The sequence below is a fragment of the Colossoma macropomum genome, unplaced genomic scaffold, assembly GCF_904425465.1.
Source record: "Colossoma macropomum unplaced genomic scaffold, Colossoma_macropomum, whole genome shotgun sequence".
Taxonomy (NCBI): domain Eukaryota; kingdom Metazoa; phylum Chordata; class Actinopteri; order Characiformes; family Serrasalmidae; genus Colossoma; species Colossoma macropomum.
The window spans coordinates 757430-774030 of NW_023494807.1; the positions used below are offsets into that span (position 1 = coordinate 757430).

The 16601-nt window shown below is 41.4% G+C and overlaps 1 protein-coding gene across 1 annotated transcript in view; it reads left to right on the forward strand.

Moving 5' to 3' along the window:
- mre11a (MRE11 homolog A, double strand break repair nuclease) overlaps window positions 1-13568 on the forward strand; it is a 131083-nt gene extending 117515 nt beyond the window's left edge. Inside the window, exons 18-20 of the mRNA XM_036556092.1 lie at window positions 7530-7594; window positions 9756-9843; window positions 12789-13568. Coding sequence (XP_036411985.1) covers window positions 7530-7594; window positions 9756-9843; window positions 12789-12836 — 201 coding nt within the window. The 3' untranslated portion in view covers window positions 12837-13568. The remainder of the gene's footprint in view (window positions 1-7529; window positions 7595-9755; window positions 9844-12788) is intronic.
- Window positions 13569-16601: the final 3033 nt, after the last annotated feature.

Consider the following 16601-nt stretch of genomic DNA (forward strand, 5'->3'; position numbering starts at 1 on the left):
TAGCTAAATGCAAAACGAACTCAGTTTCTAGACTTTTTCTAGGTGTCTTCAGCCAGTCAGGTTGAGCAGAAGGGTTCAGACAGAACCAGCGTGTCCTGGGGCAGAGAAGTGGACATTAGAGAGTTTGTGTTATTAAACTGTAGCCAATTTTTTTTCTCTCTGTGTATAAATCTTTTTTAAATCATTATTTAATTGTATTAGCACAGATGATATTCCCCAAACTGTTCTGCTTCAAAACCAAGTAATAATTTTAAATTTAATTTAGTTTATTTGGGATCGAATTGGACTGAAGACTACTGAGCAATCTCACAGGAACCTCCCAGGTGTCAGGGTGTATTTGGCACTAACCTTTAGCCTTCGGCTGCTTTCAGACAGCAGAGCGTATTCCACCCAAAGCGCCATTATATCCAATGGCAGGACGTAGACAGGACAGGGTTCAGCTCGAAATCAAAATCGAAATGATTTATAGGATACAACTGTGCCGATTTAGATTAAGGATTAACGGAGACGCACAAATGCTTTGTGCTTGTTGAGTATGAGGTACCACAGAAAAAAAACTAAATTAAACAAAATCTCTGATCTCGTTATTCAGTTTGTAAAATACGCTATATGACACCTGACCATCAAACCCGTATGACCTTGCTAAACATTCCGTTCCAAAACCATGGGCATTAAAATAGAGCTGGACTTTTCTCTGTGGCTGTAAAAGCCCCCAGCTATCTGGGATGTATTGCCACTTCAAGAATTCAAGGTGTGTATGTGAGATTTATTGCCCATTCAGTCAAAAGAACATTTGTGAAGTCAGGCACGGATGCTGGATGAGAAGGTCTGGCTCACAGTGGACGTTCCAGTTCATACTAACGGTAGTCAGTAGGACTGAGTTCAGGGCTCTGTGAAGACCACTGGAGTTTCTCCAGACCACACTGGTCAAACCTTGTCTTTATGGAGCTCGATTTGTGCACATGGACACAGTCATGTTGGAATAAGAAAGGGTCTTCCCCAAACTGCTGACACAAACTTGGAAGCATATAATTGTCCAAAATGTGTTTTATGATGTAGCATTAACATTAACCCTCACTGTTTGACTATAGGAGATATTTCTGAAATATAGATAATACAATTATTCCTTTGCATAAGGAAGGGGAAAGTCAAAAGAAAACAAGTGAAAAAAAAAGGAGTTTCCAAAACTGGAGTTCGAAAATTATTAATAATTACAGACAAAATGAGACTCCAAACAACCGTGTAAGACCTGGTAGACACCAAAACTGATAAACAGCACTTAAAGCTTTCATCTCTGAGAGAGAGGAGAAAATCAAGCTGATCAGATCTGAAAACATCCACAGGTGTTTCTGTCCATCCTTCCACTGTGAGAGGACGACTCAGCGCTGTGGGTCTGAAAGGATGTGCAGCTGTCAAAAAGATGTTCAGTTTGTGTTATAGTGCAGTTTCTTCTTTTTTGTCTGAATAAGGTTTTAAAGGCTGATGAGTCTAAACCTTTAAATGAATTTGCAGAAGTTTGCAGAAAATTTAACCAACTTCTAAGACTGAACTTTGAAACACATTTTTAAAAACTGAAAGTGAGTCTCCTGAAAAGGATGGTAGCTGTAATTAAGTCAAAAGGTGGATAGACTGGATACTGAGAAATTTAATGTTACATTTAGTTATTTAGGCTTTTTGTATATTTTGATTAAATATATCGCTGTTGTGGGAAGAAAACCTCGTATCTCTAAAATGGTAACTTTACAGGAGATGGAAAAAACCCGCGTTACTTTTAATGTAAGTCAATGGAACCAGACTTTTTTCCAAGTCGTTTTGGGCCGTTTATTTTAGTCCATTCATCATGAAATTTACACACAATGTGAAGGCCAACAGGCATTTTCAGATTATGTCAGAAGCTTAAAAAACGACAAAAATGGAGATACGAGGTTTTCCTCCGACAACAGCGTTGTATTTCATATGCGTTATATTTCAAAATGAACAACTAGAATGAAATACATGAGAGACTGTGAACATTTGCACAGTACTGTAAGTACAGTTTTACAGTTATATATGTACTATTACTATTAAAAATACATACTATTAGAGATTCTATACACTATATCTATCTGTATATATATATATATATATATATATATATGTATTGTTCACCTACAAAATCAGAACATTTTTGTCCTGAAAATGTACAGAAACAGAAGCACGCACGCGCACTGTCAGTGCTCTTTCATGAAAATAAATCTGATGTAAAAACGACAGAAGGCTTCTAACAGCACACACATTTGCACCTGCTTACACACACACACACACACTCACACACACACACACACACTCACACACACACACACACACACACACACACACAATAAAGATATTCACAAACAAGCAGCATCCAGAGCGACATCATCAGTCCTAGCGACAGCATAAAATTGACACCTCATGCAGTGGGAGCAATCAGTCAGACACTCTGCTGTGTTTTCCCCCACAGGGCCGCAGCACACAGCTACAATAAACCTCCTGCAAACCCAGAGAGAGCCTCCGCTGGGGAATACGTTTGTTTATTAGGGTTTATCAGTGTGGAGATAAGGAGTTGTGGGTGGGAAGCTCTAAACCTCCACACATACACATGCGCAGATAATGAACTGGTGCAGAGTGGGTTCAGCTGTATTTTGGAACGAGCTTGCCTCCTCTGGGTGTGTTTGTATGAGATATAAGAGAAAGGCGAGAAAGCAGAGCGAGCCCTTGAGCTAAACACTGCAGAATATTACAGCCATAAAGCCATACATATCTCTCAATAACAACTCATGCATTTCAAAGCAGGTGGTCAGAAGTCTGTGTGCGGGTCCACACGTCAACTCCTCACTTTTAAAACTATGTAACATGCAAATTAGTTTTATTGTAGTTACTATTCATTTAATTTAACTCATTTAAATCATTTATTTAATCAAAACTGCCGTTAAGTTCGTTCAATTCATTTTCCAGCTTCAGGAAAGAAGCAGAAAACATATTTATATAAACATATTCAGTAGTCTGTGTGTCCACTCTTTGCCTTTATTATAGCTTCCACTCTTTTTGGGAGTCTTGCTTTCAGTTTGTCAAAGAAATCTGCAGCCACACCTCCAATGTTCAGTGTTAGAAGTCGGTTGCATTTTCTGCCTCTTTCTGCGATCCAAATAATCACATCAGTCATGTTGTGGTCTGGACTTTGGGATGGACAGTCCATTGTTCTAAGAGCACCAGCAGCTTTTTTTTTTGTAAAAGTTCTTTTTTTGTCTGTTTCCTTTTCTCAGTGAGGTTCTTCTTGACAGCTACACATCCTTTCAGACCCATAGCACTGAGTTGTCTTCTCAAAGTGGAAGTCAAAGCAGGGCAGTACACTGCTGTCATTCACAGGGCTTTACAAATGAGAACATACAGCGTTGTTTAAAAACATAAAGGAGGATAGACGTTTACTTTTTTCTTTGACTTTCTCAGCAATACAGTCACCGTAGTGGCTCTGTCTTCCTGTCTGCATTAAGTGCTGTTGTGTGTTCTGTTTGTCGGCAGGATTGTCTGTGTTAGCTGATGAGTTCGCTGAGTGCTCATTAACAACTGCAGAAACGTGGTCGTCCTCAGTTCAGCACGGTCGACACACGGTCGCCTAAATCTGCCCTTGTGTCGTGACACAAACACAGTGAACACTGTGAAGTGCGCTGTGTGGGCCCTGATGCCTGTGAGATGTGTCGGCATGGCAACTGCTCTACATACTTTGTTCAGAGAGTTGGTTTGTTTACAATGCGGTGCCATCGGATGAGCAACGTAGCATTTTTATACCTGCACTGGTTTAGAAGCAGACTTTCAAGGGACAAGATTTCTCATAATTTCACGTATATTAACCTCATTATTTCTAAGTATGGCTGTTTTTTGGATACCCTAAACACCTCTTAGTGACTAGAAATGGACACGGTCATTTGAACGGCCCAATCCCATTTCTTCTTTTTACCCCTACCCCTTGTTTTCGAGTGTCACCCTAACCCCTTGGAACTGAGTTACAAGGGGTAGTGATTGGAATCTTGCCCTACGAAATGGGACAACCCTCAAATTAAAAGAAAAAAAAAAAAAACATTGCTTCATTAACAGCTACTAGCGGTGCTCCATAGGCGATCCAGCCCACCTTCGGTGATAGCAGAGGAGGGTAAAGTTCAGCTCCTCACTGCTGGGCTTTAGTTACATTTAGGGCATCATATGACTTCAAAGACGAGGTATAAGACAGTTATTTATTATCGCCCACCTCTAATTCTTTGGTGATATGAATCTGAAGTCAGATATTCACCAGGTTCCTGTTCGAACTTTCCCGTTCCACCTTAAATGGTGCCGCAGTTACATTCTGGCGCTTCAGGCGTCAGAACTGCTGGACTATTTAAGGTGGAACCAGAAAATTAGCTAGCTACTGAGACATTAGCGTGCTTTTTTTTAAGCTTATTACAAACAAAAATGACCATAATAAATTGAAACGACATTAAACTAAGACAATACAGTGGTTATCGTCATTTTTAACAGGGAAAATACTTACATGTGTGGGTTTCTTTGCTCACTCGCACAGCCATCTTGCCGGTTTTTCTTTTTTTCTCATAACGCTCTGTTTGGAGTCTCTGAAAAACCTCCGTTTCACCCTCTATCTCAACACAAATTGGGACACCCTAACCCTAGACGTGACTGCGCAAAACAGAGGGCTAAGGGCTCAGTGGTAGGGGCAGGGGATGAAATGCGACTAGGCCTTAGTATTTTTAGACTTAACCCTTGTATGATGTTGGAGTCTGTGGGACCCATTTTCAAAGTTTACCAAAAGAAAAATGATAAGATTAATTATTATTTCAACCTCAGATTTCTTGGCCTTTGCTCATTTTCTGTGAAGAGCATGTAAAATAATTGTCAGTGTCTTCACTCTGTTCACCCCCACACATTTATATTACACATGTGGTGTTGGGGTGAACCTGCGGGGAGTAAAAGTGTGGAGGTGCTGTGTCCTTCATTCTGTTCTTCTCCTACATGGCCTGCTGTTAGTGTGTGGGAGTCTGTGTGAGTTTGTGTGTGTGTGTGTGTGTGTGTGTGTGTGTGTGTGTGTGTGTGTGTAGGGTGGATAACATGGACAGGCTGCTGACTGGCTGCAGCTGCTAAAGAAGAAGCCTACACTGGCCACTTGTGATATTTTAAACATCTGGTATTCTTATATAAATAGTTATGGCTGTATTGATTTAATAAACCAATAATGTGGTGGGTCCACCAGACCACTGAGTAACAATAACACAAAGACCACACAAGGGTTAATCGTTTATTTGAATAAGATGCATATTTTGAGTGAATTACAGTGCAAAAGTCAGATACCACTCATCTTTTATTTAAATGACATAACTTACAATTGATCAGAATTTCCAGTCAAAATTGATCGGGGAAATAAGAGGAAAGTCAAAGGAAAATAATAAAAAAAAAAAACAAGAGTTTCCAAATCTGTATTTCAAAGAAGTCTTAAATTAGAGTAAATGAGACTTCCACCAAAACTGTCACCCTCAGAAAACCACTACTTTAATCTTGGAGAAATAGGACTACTCTCACATCAGATCTGAACAGTTTCACAGCTGTTTCTGTCCAGCTGCAAGAAGACAACTCAACACCTGGAGTCTGAAAGGATGTGAAGCTGTCAGACTGTTAATTTGTTTAACCATTACTGAGAATAAAGAAGCTGCTGGCGTTCTCAGTGGAAGCTGTAATGAAGACAAAGAGTGGAAGTAGATACTGAAGAAAGTCTGGTCTGTGTAGTTGTTGAGACTTTTTATACTTTTTTTAGTTAATTGTATATTTTCTGCTTTTGCCTTACTGCTGAAACATGAAGAACTCACTTAATGACCTTTTTGACTGCAAATTGAACAGATTAACAAATATTTGCACAGTGCTCTTGTTGGCTGCTGTGAAACAAGTGTGCTGCCAGGAAGTCATTAGAACGTAATTGAGAAGACAAAGGTAGTGCAGCTGTAACTAGGCTACACAATTAAGCTGGTGTAAGCTAGAACCAAGAACAATGAATAGATATTTATTTGTTTTCAATGTTATTTCATCAAACCAACATTTTGGTACATCATCCACTGGGAAGACTAGTAATGAAATATGTATAGCACGGCCTGTGCTAGACCGGGATCAGGAGGAACGCCTGCAGCAGCCATTTAACTTTATTTTTACGCCAAACAAACAAAACACACGAAACACAACCAAACCAAAGCTGGCCGCTTTTCAGTGGCTTCAAAGCTAGACTTTCTCGAAGTTGAGCTTTTCAGCTTTTCAGTCTGCAGCTGCTGCTCATCCCTCTGTTCTCTCTCTCTGTTCCCTCTCTGCTCTTTATAAAGACACTTGCGCTGAGCTCCTGAGCCGAGAGAGATAGAGCCCATTGGTCTGCCTCCCTGTCACTGCCCCTGCTCCCCAGCTCAGCTGCCTGGATCGAACTTGAGGTGTAGTCTAGTGGCCCTCCGCACACAACAGGAGGAGGGGCCTGGGTGGCGGAGTTCATATCCCGCCTTTGTGCTTCTCATGGCTGTCGTCTTCCTCCCGCTGTCACTTGTGGCCCCCGGCATGTGTGGCTTGGGCCCTGCCTTCCCGCCGGCTTTCGCGGCTGGGGATGGGTGCAGGGTACAATACGTTTTCAAATGTACATCCCCCCTGGAAACTTTTCTTTAGCCTGCTGGCACTAGTTTACCCTTTGTGTATGTACGTAAAAGCTATGATACGTTAATACCAGCCCATGGCCATTAATGAGCTCTTAAGGATAACTGAATATCAACAATAGTCAGTGTACACAACTCCAGTCCCTAACCCAAGTCTTTAAATTGTCTGAAATGTGTCTGGAAAAGATACCAGTCTTTAACGAGCTGATTTTCCAGGTTCTGCCATGTTTTACATAGGAGGTCAACAAGTTCCTGTATTATTCAGAGAATTCACATTCATTAAAACCTGCATACTGAAACCGCAACTTCCCCCACATCTCTTTGTTGTCCACTGGAAGGAGGAATCTTTAGAAGTACTTTAAAAGTGCACCATCCTCAAACATTTGAACATTTAAATGGGATTATAATGAATTGTTGAGTGTTTGCAAAAACTTGTTAAGTGTTTACTGGGAAAAATAATATCCCTCCTGCTTTATGATGCTCCACTACTGCTGGCTCAGGGGACAGCAATAGTACTGCTGTATAGGGAGAGATAAGTGCAAGTTTTGTCACTGTTTCTGAGCTGAAGTGAAGGACTCTGAGCAGCTTCATTGACATTGAGAGCTAAACTCTCCCTGTGGGTAAAAGGATACAGCAAAATGCCGAATTTGTATTTGTTTTGTTCATGACGAACACGCTCAGAGCAAGTCCTTGGACACTGTTTGGGAACGTCCTGTTCGGAGATACCTGATAAAAGAACGAGAGAAAGAAAAAGGGGCAAAAACAGAAAGAACCTGGGTGGTCTTGTACTTCAATCTTTTTCACCTTTTCATCTCTATTTTCTTATTAATCTCATCTCTCCAGGTCATCATAGATGATAGTGACTCAGAAGACGACTTGTCCTTTGTTTCGTCCAAGCCTGTCCAGAGGTAAGTGTGTGTTACCTGAAGACAAATAGGAAGGATTTGCAGGACTTTACCCAAATTTCTTGATAATGTCCTCAGTCTTTGTAGCCAGGGTGTCACACCCTTAGCAGATTAGACATCTTTCTCGAGGTCGGACATGCTTTACTGAATGTATTCTGATTCTGTCTGATAAAAAACTGGGTAACATATTACTGTACATCACGTTCACAAAGCTACGTGACAGCTAGATGAGCTTTTCATGGCAGGTAACAAACATTTCTAAAGCTTATTCTAATAAGCAGAAGTTGTAATAAAAGCTGCTTTTGTCAACTTCTATATAAAGTTGATATAACAAATTTTTGCTGACAAACACTTTCTGGTTTGATATGAGAACATGTAATGACAGCTGACGCTGAGTAGCTCAGTCTGTTTTTGGCATATGAAACACAGTGATCGTTACATACTGTGACAAGTGAGTCTGTTTGCAAAATCAAACAATGGTGAGTACTTCTAAAAATTGATTTGGCCCTTTGTGGTAACACTGAAATGAAAACTGTAGTTATATTGTGAAGATTTTAGTAGTGATGCTCTGTAATGACAGTGTTATGTATAGTTTCTCTGATCCTTAAGTATCACTTTCGTGCTTATAGGAGCTTTGAGTTACTGTCAGTGTCATGACAATGTAATGACAGTGTTATGTATACTTGCTCTGATCCTGCTTAGACGATATTTTTACACTCAACAAGCGGTTTATTAGGAACATCTGTGTACCTACTCATTCATGCAATTATCTAATCAGCCAATAGTGTGGCAGCAGTGCGGTGCATAAAATCATGCAGATATGGGCAGCAGATTCAGGTAATGTTTACATCAACCGTCAGAATGGGGGGAAATGTGATCTCAGTGATTTTGACAGTGGCATGATTGTTTGAACAGTTCTGTAACTACTGATCACACAGATGGTTGGGTCAGAATTTGGCACCAACAGCATGAATCAGTGGACCCAATCGTCCTTGTGTCAACAGTCCAGGCTGGTGGAGGTGGTGTAATGGGGTGGGGAACATAACAGGCTGCTTCACTGTGTGGAACTCTGGAGTTCATGTATGACATCTGAATGTTTAGAGCTGATTCAGAAGGGAGAAGTGCTGAGGCTGTGGCTCCATGTGACTCACCAGACATATGGTCATAGGGAAGAGTGATTAGCCAAATGTATAGATAGAGAGAGTAGATTGTGATAAATCTATGAATGGAAAACGCATCATAACACAGGACTGAAATGATTAAAAGTCTCTCCTCTATATCATTGTACTCTGACGCGGTTTGTTTATTTAATAGACTTTTACCATCGTATTTGGAAGAGATCCACCAGCAGGCCCAAAGTTTGGTTGAAATGCTTCTATAACCTAAGAATAGCTCAGTCAGTTTGCACTGAAGTCCATGTAGCTGCTGAATCGTAAGCCTTGGTATGTAATAAGCCTGGGATTTTAAAGAGTTTAAGGCTTGTTCATGTCAAATATGTTTTTTTTTCCCCAAACGAAGGTAAGAGATTCATTTTTAACGAAGTGGAACCTTCATACCAAGTCAGCATATTAGTGATTTACTAAACTCTTAGTAGCTCTAATGCAATAAACTCTGTCACTTGACACTAACTAGAACATTTAGGAATACAATGTTCACAATTTTATACTAACAAAATGTGGATTTAGGTTATTAATTCAGGTTCAACAATTTATAACAAAGTGTTTATTGTGCAGTATTGCAACCAATAATGCAATTGTTTAGACATTTTCGCATAATGAACATATTCTAATACAGATCATAATGAATAAAGACCAATGCATAGTGAATATAAGCCGTTTTAAAGTGCTTCTAAACATGAACTTAATAAACTCTAAAAATATTTCCCTAAAGTAATAACAGAATACTTGAAAATGAAAATATTCAACACTCCTAGAAATACTAATAATACTTAGCTCAAAAAGCAAAGTAAGCAAGAATAGAAGTTAAAAACATGATTAACACCTGATAAAAAAGAAGATCTAAAATAGATTTAGATTGGATTCTTTTTTTCCCCTCCAGACTATTGACATTGCAACAGTAATAATTCCCAAATATTTTATAGTCGTTACTGAATCATAAGTCTTAATATTAATTCCTGAACTCTGTCCTCTCTGATGTGTTGTAGAACCTCCTCCGTCACTTCCAGTAAAAGGAGCTCTCAGAGCCAGAGCCAGTCCTACAAAGGAGTTTGCTTTGATGATGATGATGATGAGGTAAGTATAAGACAAGTTTGCAAAGGCTACATTCACATTAACAAGTGGCACAGTCTGTTTTTTTTTTTTTTGTTGTTTTTTTTAATGTGACACAGATCTGTTTTCAAAATCAGATCTGAGACAAATTTCCATCTTTGTCCCGTGTTTGCAGCATAGCCGCCGTGGCTAACTTGCTGCAGAAGCCTTAAATGATGTCTCATTTCTATTATATACACTTTATGGCCAGAAGTATGCGGACACATGACCGTCACACTTATATGAGCTGATTGGAAGTAGTGGGCAATAAAATTGAGCTGGACCCTGCTTTGCGACTATAACAGCCTCCTGTCCTCTGCGAAGGCTTTCCACAAGATTTTGGAGTGTATCTCTGGGAATTTTCTCCCGTTCAGTCAAAAGAGCATTCAGACGTCATAATCAGGAGCATGGTTGTCAATCCTGTTGTTTTTTCTCTGATTTTTCTGAGTGAGGACATATTTGTCCTGAAAATGAGTAAAACATGCACAGATACTGTTTAATTTTTTATTCTTTGTTGTTGGGCTTGTTTTGGGATTTAAATATTTTAAATTCTCATTATTAGCAGAAAAGCTTCTAAAGCCACCTGGCTGCAAACAGCTCAACTTCAATTTGGCCTCCAAGAGATCACCAGCTACAGGTGCGAAAACTCCCCTTTTCCTGATTTGAACCTGTGAAAGACAATCTCTGCCTTTCTCTCTCACCATGGCCATCTCACCTCTGCCTCCCCTGCTCATCTCACGGTAATGAGCAGGACGTCTGAGAAAAAAGAAAAGCTTAGGGGCCAAACTTAGTATCTTCGACCACTCTAAAGCACTGCTGTGACCAACAAACATCACAGAACATCTTCAGCAGATCACTTTGCCCTCCAGGAGATCACCAACTATAAGGTGTTCTGTTCCCACAAACTTCAAAACATTTACCATCATTCCACTCCCCCAAAAAACGGACATCACTGGACTAAATGACTACAGGCCAGTAGTCCTGACCTCTGTAGTCATAAAGGTCTTTGAACGCCGGGTCTTAGCCCACCTGAAGGCCATTGCAAACCTTTTGCTGGATCCCATGCGGTTCACATACAGAGCTAACAGGTCTGTTGACAGTGCGGTCAACTTATCCCTGCACTTCATGCTACAGAACCTCAACAGTCCTGGAACCAACGCTAGAGTTCTGTTTGTGGACTTCAGCTTGGCATTTAATGCCATAGTGCCAGAGCTGCTGCAGGTCAAACTGTACCAGCTGTCTGTGCCAGATTCTATCTGTCGGTGTGATCATGGATAAAACAAAAGAAGAAGAGTTTGAACAAACGTAGTGCTGGGTTCATACGCTGAGGATGACAAATGTTTAATGTTAATTATTTCACTCCAATTCGATAGTAACATGAAATGTTTTCTATCCCTCTCGTTCCCTCCTCGCCATCTGGCTGGTTCCACAAGAGAGGATAGTGCTTTTAACTCTTTTGGAAAGGTAAACAGGCTGGAGTGGATGTGGAAACTATGGAAAATATGTTGATAACGTTAACCTGACTTTTTTGTTTTGGTGTTATACTATTATGCCACGCAAGATATTTTCCCAAGTTTGGTAGCTCTGCTACTGTGGTGGACCTCATAGCCAACTGTGATGAGTCTGTCTGTAGAAGGGAAGACAAGCAGCTGACCTCCTGGTACAGGAGCAACCACCTGCTGCTGAACATGTAAAAGACTGTAGGGACCCCCAACCCCACCCCACACCAGAATTAATTGCTTTTTGGTTTCCACTGTGGAGTCAATCATTTTGCTGGGAGTCTACGTCGCCAAGAGAGCTCAGCAGACAACGTTCTTCCTGAGACAGCTAAAGAAATTCAACCTGCCGCAGAACCTGATGATCCAGTTCTACACAGCGATCCTCGAGTCAATCCTCACATCATCCATAACCATCTAGTTTGGTTCCTCCACCTCACAAGAACCAGCTAAACTCCAGCACATAATCAGGACAGCAGAGAGGGTCATCAGATCTATCTGTCAAAGCTTCATCTACAGTCCTCATCCTGGACATCACCTCTGATTGAAGATTCAGAGGCGTCAAAACCAGCACAGGCGGACATGCTAATAGATTTTTCCCCAGAGCTGCAGCTCATTAACCACAGTGGACCTGACAAACCTCCTTACTGTATCACAGTGTCTCCTCTGTAACCTAATGCTTATTTGCACAGCTGTACAGATGTTAAGTTTTACGAATGCTCATATTCTGTAATATTCTGTATATAATAGTTGTTATATGTCTACTCAGACCTGCATATGTATAGATATTCATAAGTGCATATGTACAGATATTCACACATCTCTTTAGCTCCTTTCACAGCGGCTCTTTATTATTTATTCTATTTACTGTATTTTTACTTTATTTGTCGTTTAAAGTAATATTTATTACTACTCTATGTGCTTGTCTGGTCTGTTTAGCCTGTTAATGTCATTCATGTGTGACTCACCAAGACAAAATCTCCGTATGTGCATTACTTATAACCGAATTTAATAATTACAATACAATACTTGAGTAATTCTGATTCTCAATCAGTTACCCACTCTAACATGTTTCTATCTCTCTCTCTCTCCTTCCTCCTCCCTCCCTCCTCTTTCTCTCTCTCATCCCTCCCCCTCCCCTTTCTCTCTCCCCTTCCTCCCTCCCCTTTCTCTCTCTCATCCCTCCCTCCCCTTTCTCTCTCTCATCCCTCCCCCTCCCCTTTCTCTCTCCTCCCCCTCCCCTCTTTCTCTCTTTCTTCCTCCCTCCCCCTCACCTCTCTCTTTCTCCCTCCCTCCCATCTCTCTCTCTCGCTCTCTCTCCCTCCCTCTATCCTGTCTCTCTCCTTCTCTCTCTTTTTCTGTCCCTCCCCCCTCCCTTTAACACCTCTGTCTCCCTGCCTCTGCATTCCCTCTACCCCTTTTCCCCTATTTCAGGATGAGTTCGACCCATTTAAAAGCTCAAGTCGACAGGGCAGAAGATGACTGGACAAAACTCTCCAAATCAAACCTGTGCCTGACCTCAGTTCACCCTCCCTCCCATCCTCAGTTGACTCTCACTCCCACCCTTTCTTAAACCTGCCGGTTTGTTTTGAAAATGGAAAATGGATCCCACTATTTTTGTCTGCACAAGGTGGACGTTTTTTTTTCTCTCTCAGATCTTACTGTCTTGGGTGTAGCTGTGCTCTTTGAGTGCACTCAACAAGTAAAGTTTATTCAAAGTCCACAAGCACGAAAAACAAGAAGTAATGCTGCCTGCTGGTACATGTTTAGCAGAAATTTCAGAAGATGCATCTTTAACTTCAACCTGAACCTTAACCTTTCACTTCACCTTTAGCCTTAGCTCATATAGTAGGCGAATGCCGTGATAAGCCTCAGGCCATGAACGTCTTCACCATCACCTCCCGACCAAACCAGCTGTAAATGTGCATAGTTCCGTTTTTCTGTAGTTCCTCCTAAAAAACACATTTGTGTAATAAATCATATAGAGGAATAAAGTTCATTATAATTCAGTGATGGTTATTCTCAGCCATCGATTATGGTCCCAACAGCACTACCGTGATGATGTAGGCAGTACGGCTCCCATAATGCCTTGGTGTACTCTGCTTTTGTTCAGATTCCCTCTCAGTGGTCTGGCTGACAGACATATATCGATGTGCTTGGACATTAATCTGCTGGAATCGGCCTCTGAGCTCTCAGTAAACTTCTTCAAATGTCCTGTTTTTGTCTTGTGTCTTTTATATGTGCACCATTGTAGAGTTCATTATTGCTCCACACTGCTGTGTCCCAGCTTTGCTTTTCTGCAGGCCTTTTTTGGCATAATTGAGCCAGAGGTTCAGAAGCAAACAGTGAGATGTGCAATAGCTTTTGAATGAAAGCACCATTCAGATTGCTATACAAGTTGAAGCCCGTGTATGTGTGTTAAATAGCTCAAGAACTTTCTTTGTCCAAGTCTGACCCAACATGACCCACAGCACCATGTATATAATCTGAACCTGATTGTTTTACTTAGTAAGATTCTTTTTGTATCTGAGAGTAGTTTAACGAAGTTCTATCTAAATCTGACTGCAACCAGTCAGATACTAAGTGTAGCCAGCAGGGCTCTGTCTAAATCTGACTGTAGCCGATAGAATTCAGGCAGAACACGACTGTAGCCGATAGAATTCACTCAGATCACGACTGTAGCCGATAGAATTCACTCAGATCACGACTGTAGCTGATAGAATTCACTCAGAACACGACGGTAGCTGATAGAATTCACTCAGAACACGACTGTAGCCGATAGAATTCAGGCAGAACACGACGGTAGCCGATAGAATTCAGGCAGAACACGTCAGTAGCCGATAGAATTCAGGCAAAACACGTCAGTAGCCGATAGAATTCAGGCAAAACACGACTGTAGCTGATAGAATTCAGGCAGAACACGTCAGTAGCCGATAGAATTCAGGCAAAACACGACTGTAGCTGATAGAATTCAGGCAGAACACGACGGTAGCCGATAGAATTCACTCAGAACACGACTGTAGCCGATAGAATTCAGGCAGAACACGACGGTAGCCGATAGAATTCAGTCAGATCACGACGGTAGCCGATAGAATTCAGGCAGAACACGACGGTAGCCGATAGAATTCAGGCAGAACACGTCAGTAGCCGATAGAATTCAGGCAAAACACGTCAGTAGCCGATAGAATTCAGGCAAAACACGACTGTAGCTGATAGAATTCAGGCAGAACACGTCAGTAGCCGATAGAATTCAGGCAAAACACGACTGTAGCTGATAGAATTCAGGCAGAACACGACTGTAGCCGATAGAATTCAGGCAAAACACGTCAGTAGCCGATAGAATTCAGTCAGAACACGACGGTAGCTGATAGAATTCAGGCAGAACACGACTGTAGCCGATAGAATTCACTCAGATCACGACTGTAGCCGATAGAATTCACTCAGATCACGACTGTAGCCGATAGAATTCACTCAGAACACGACTGTAGCCGATAGAATTCACTCAGAACACGACGGTAGCCGATAGAATTCAGGCAGAACACGATGGTAGCCGATAGAATTCAGGCAGAACACGATGGTAGCCGATAGAATTCAGGCAGAACACGTCAGTAGCCGATAGAATTCAGGCAAAACACGTCAGTAGCCGATAGAATTCAGGCAGAACACGTCAGTAGCCGATAGAATTCAGGCAGAACACGTCAGTAGCCGATAGAATTCAGGCAAAACACGACTGTAGCTGATAGAATTCAGGCAGAACACGTCAGTAGCCGATAGAATTCAGGCAAAACACGACTGTAGCTGATAGAATTCAGGCAGAACACGTCAGTAGCCGATAGAATTCAGGCAGAACACGACTGTAGCTGATAGAATTCAGGCAGAACACGTCAGTAGCCGATAGAATTCAGGCAAAACACGACTGTAGCTGATAGAATTCAGGCAGAACACGACTGTAGCCGATAGAATTCAGGCAAAACACGTCAGTAGCCGATAGAATTCAGTCAGAACACGACGGTAGCCGATAGAATTCAGGCAGAACACGACTGTAGCCGATAGAATTCACTCAGATCACGACTGTAGCCGATAGAATTCACTCAGAACACGACTGTAGCCGATAGAATTCACTCAGAACACGACGGTAGCCGATAGAATTCAGGCAGAACACGATGGTAGCCGATAGAATTCAGGCAGAACACGACGGTAGCCGATAGAATTCAGTCAGAACACGATGGTAGCTGATAGAATTCAGCTATAGTTTTGTATAGCTATTGAACTCTGAATCAGACTGTTGCCGAAAAGTTCAGTAAGTCTGCATTTTCTGCCTCCAAAACACAAAAAGCTAAGGGAAAGGTCAGATATCTATGGTGATGGGGTTTGTGGGTTCATGTATTTGCAGACCGTGTCATTCACTAAGCAGTGCACTCTGTATAGAGCTCACTGTGAATATATCAACATCAGGCTTGGCTAAGACTATGTAGCTAATGGATCTCTGCTTTAAAAGGTAAATTCACAGCTCCATTAAGAGGTATCGTCTGATGTAGTTTTTAATTATGCCACTCTGATCTGATCTGATGTGAATGGAGCTGTGATTAGTCACGAACATTTGAAAAGAATGACCTTTGCCAGCATACGGCTTGAACACAGTGCAGAATTTTAGCCTGCATTGCCTGAAGCCACTATGTAGCTATGTCAGCCAAGAATATCAAGAAGAGGTTGATTATCTCATTACCATGAAATGAAAACAGCACTTTCTTTTCTGCAAAACTTCAATAGTGGTCAAGCATTCCAGAGCCAATTAAAGAAATGCTGAAGCACCCAAACTAGCCATATGGAAACGCAGAATGTACCAGTATGTGTCAAATAAATTAGGGACAGAGCGTGTAGAACACACTCACACATTATCTAAGGCGTCTAAGGCTATCTAAGGTCACAGGGTGTGCTGGAGCCTAACCCAACAATCACTGGCCGAAAGGCCAGAAACACCATGGATAGGTTGCCTGTCCATCACAGGGCATCACACACCATAAATGAACCTACAGTTGTCTTGTTGGATTTATTTGTAGTGTTGATGACGGTAAAATAGTGGTAGATCTGAGTTTTCTCTGGGTGCTACTTTGCCTCAACACAGATGGATTTTAAGAACATTTTAGGACAGTAGCTTCCCTCAAAACCACGGTAAAACACTGAGTGCATTTACGTGCACTTAATAATCCAATCATAACCATATTTCTGCAGTTATCTGATTATTCA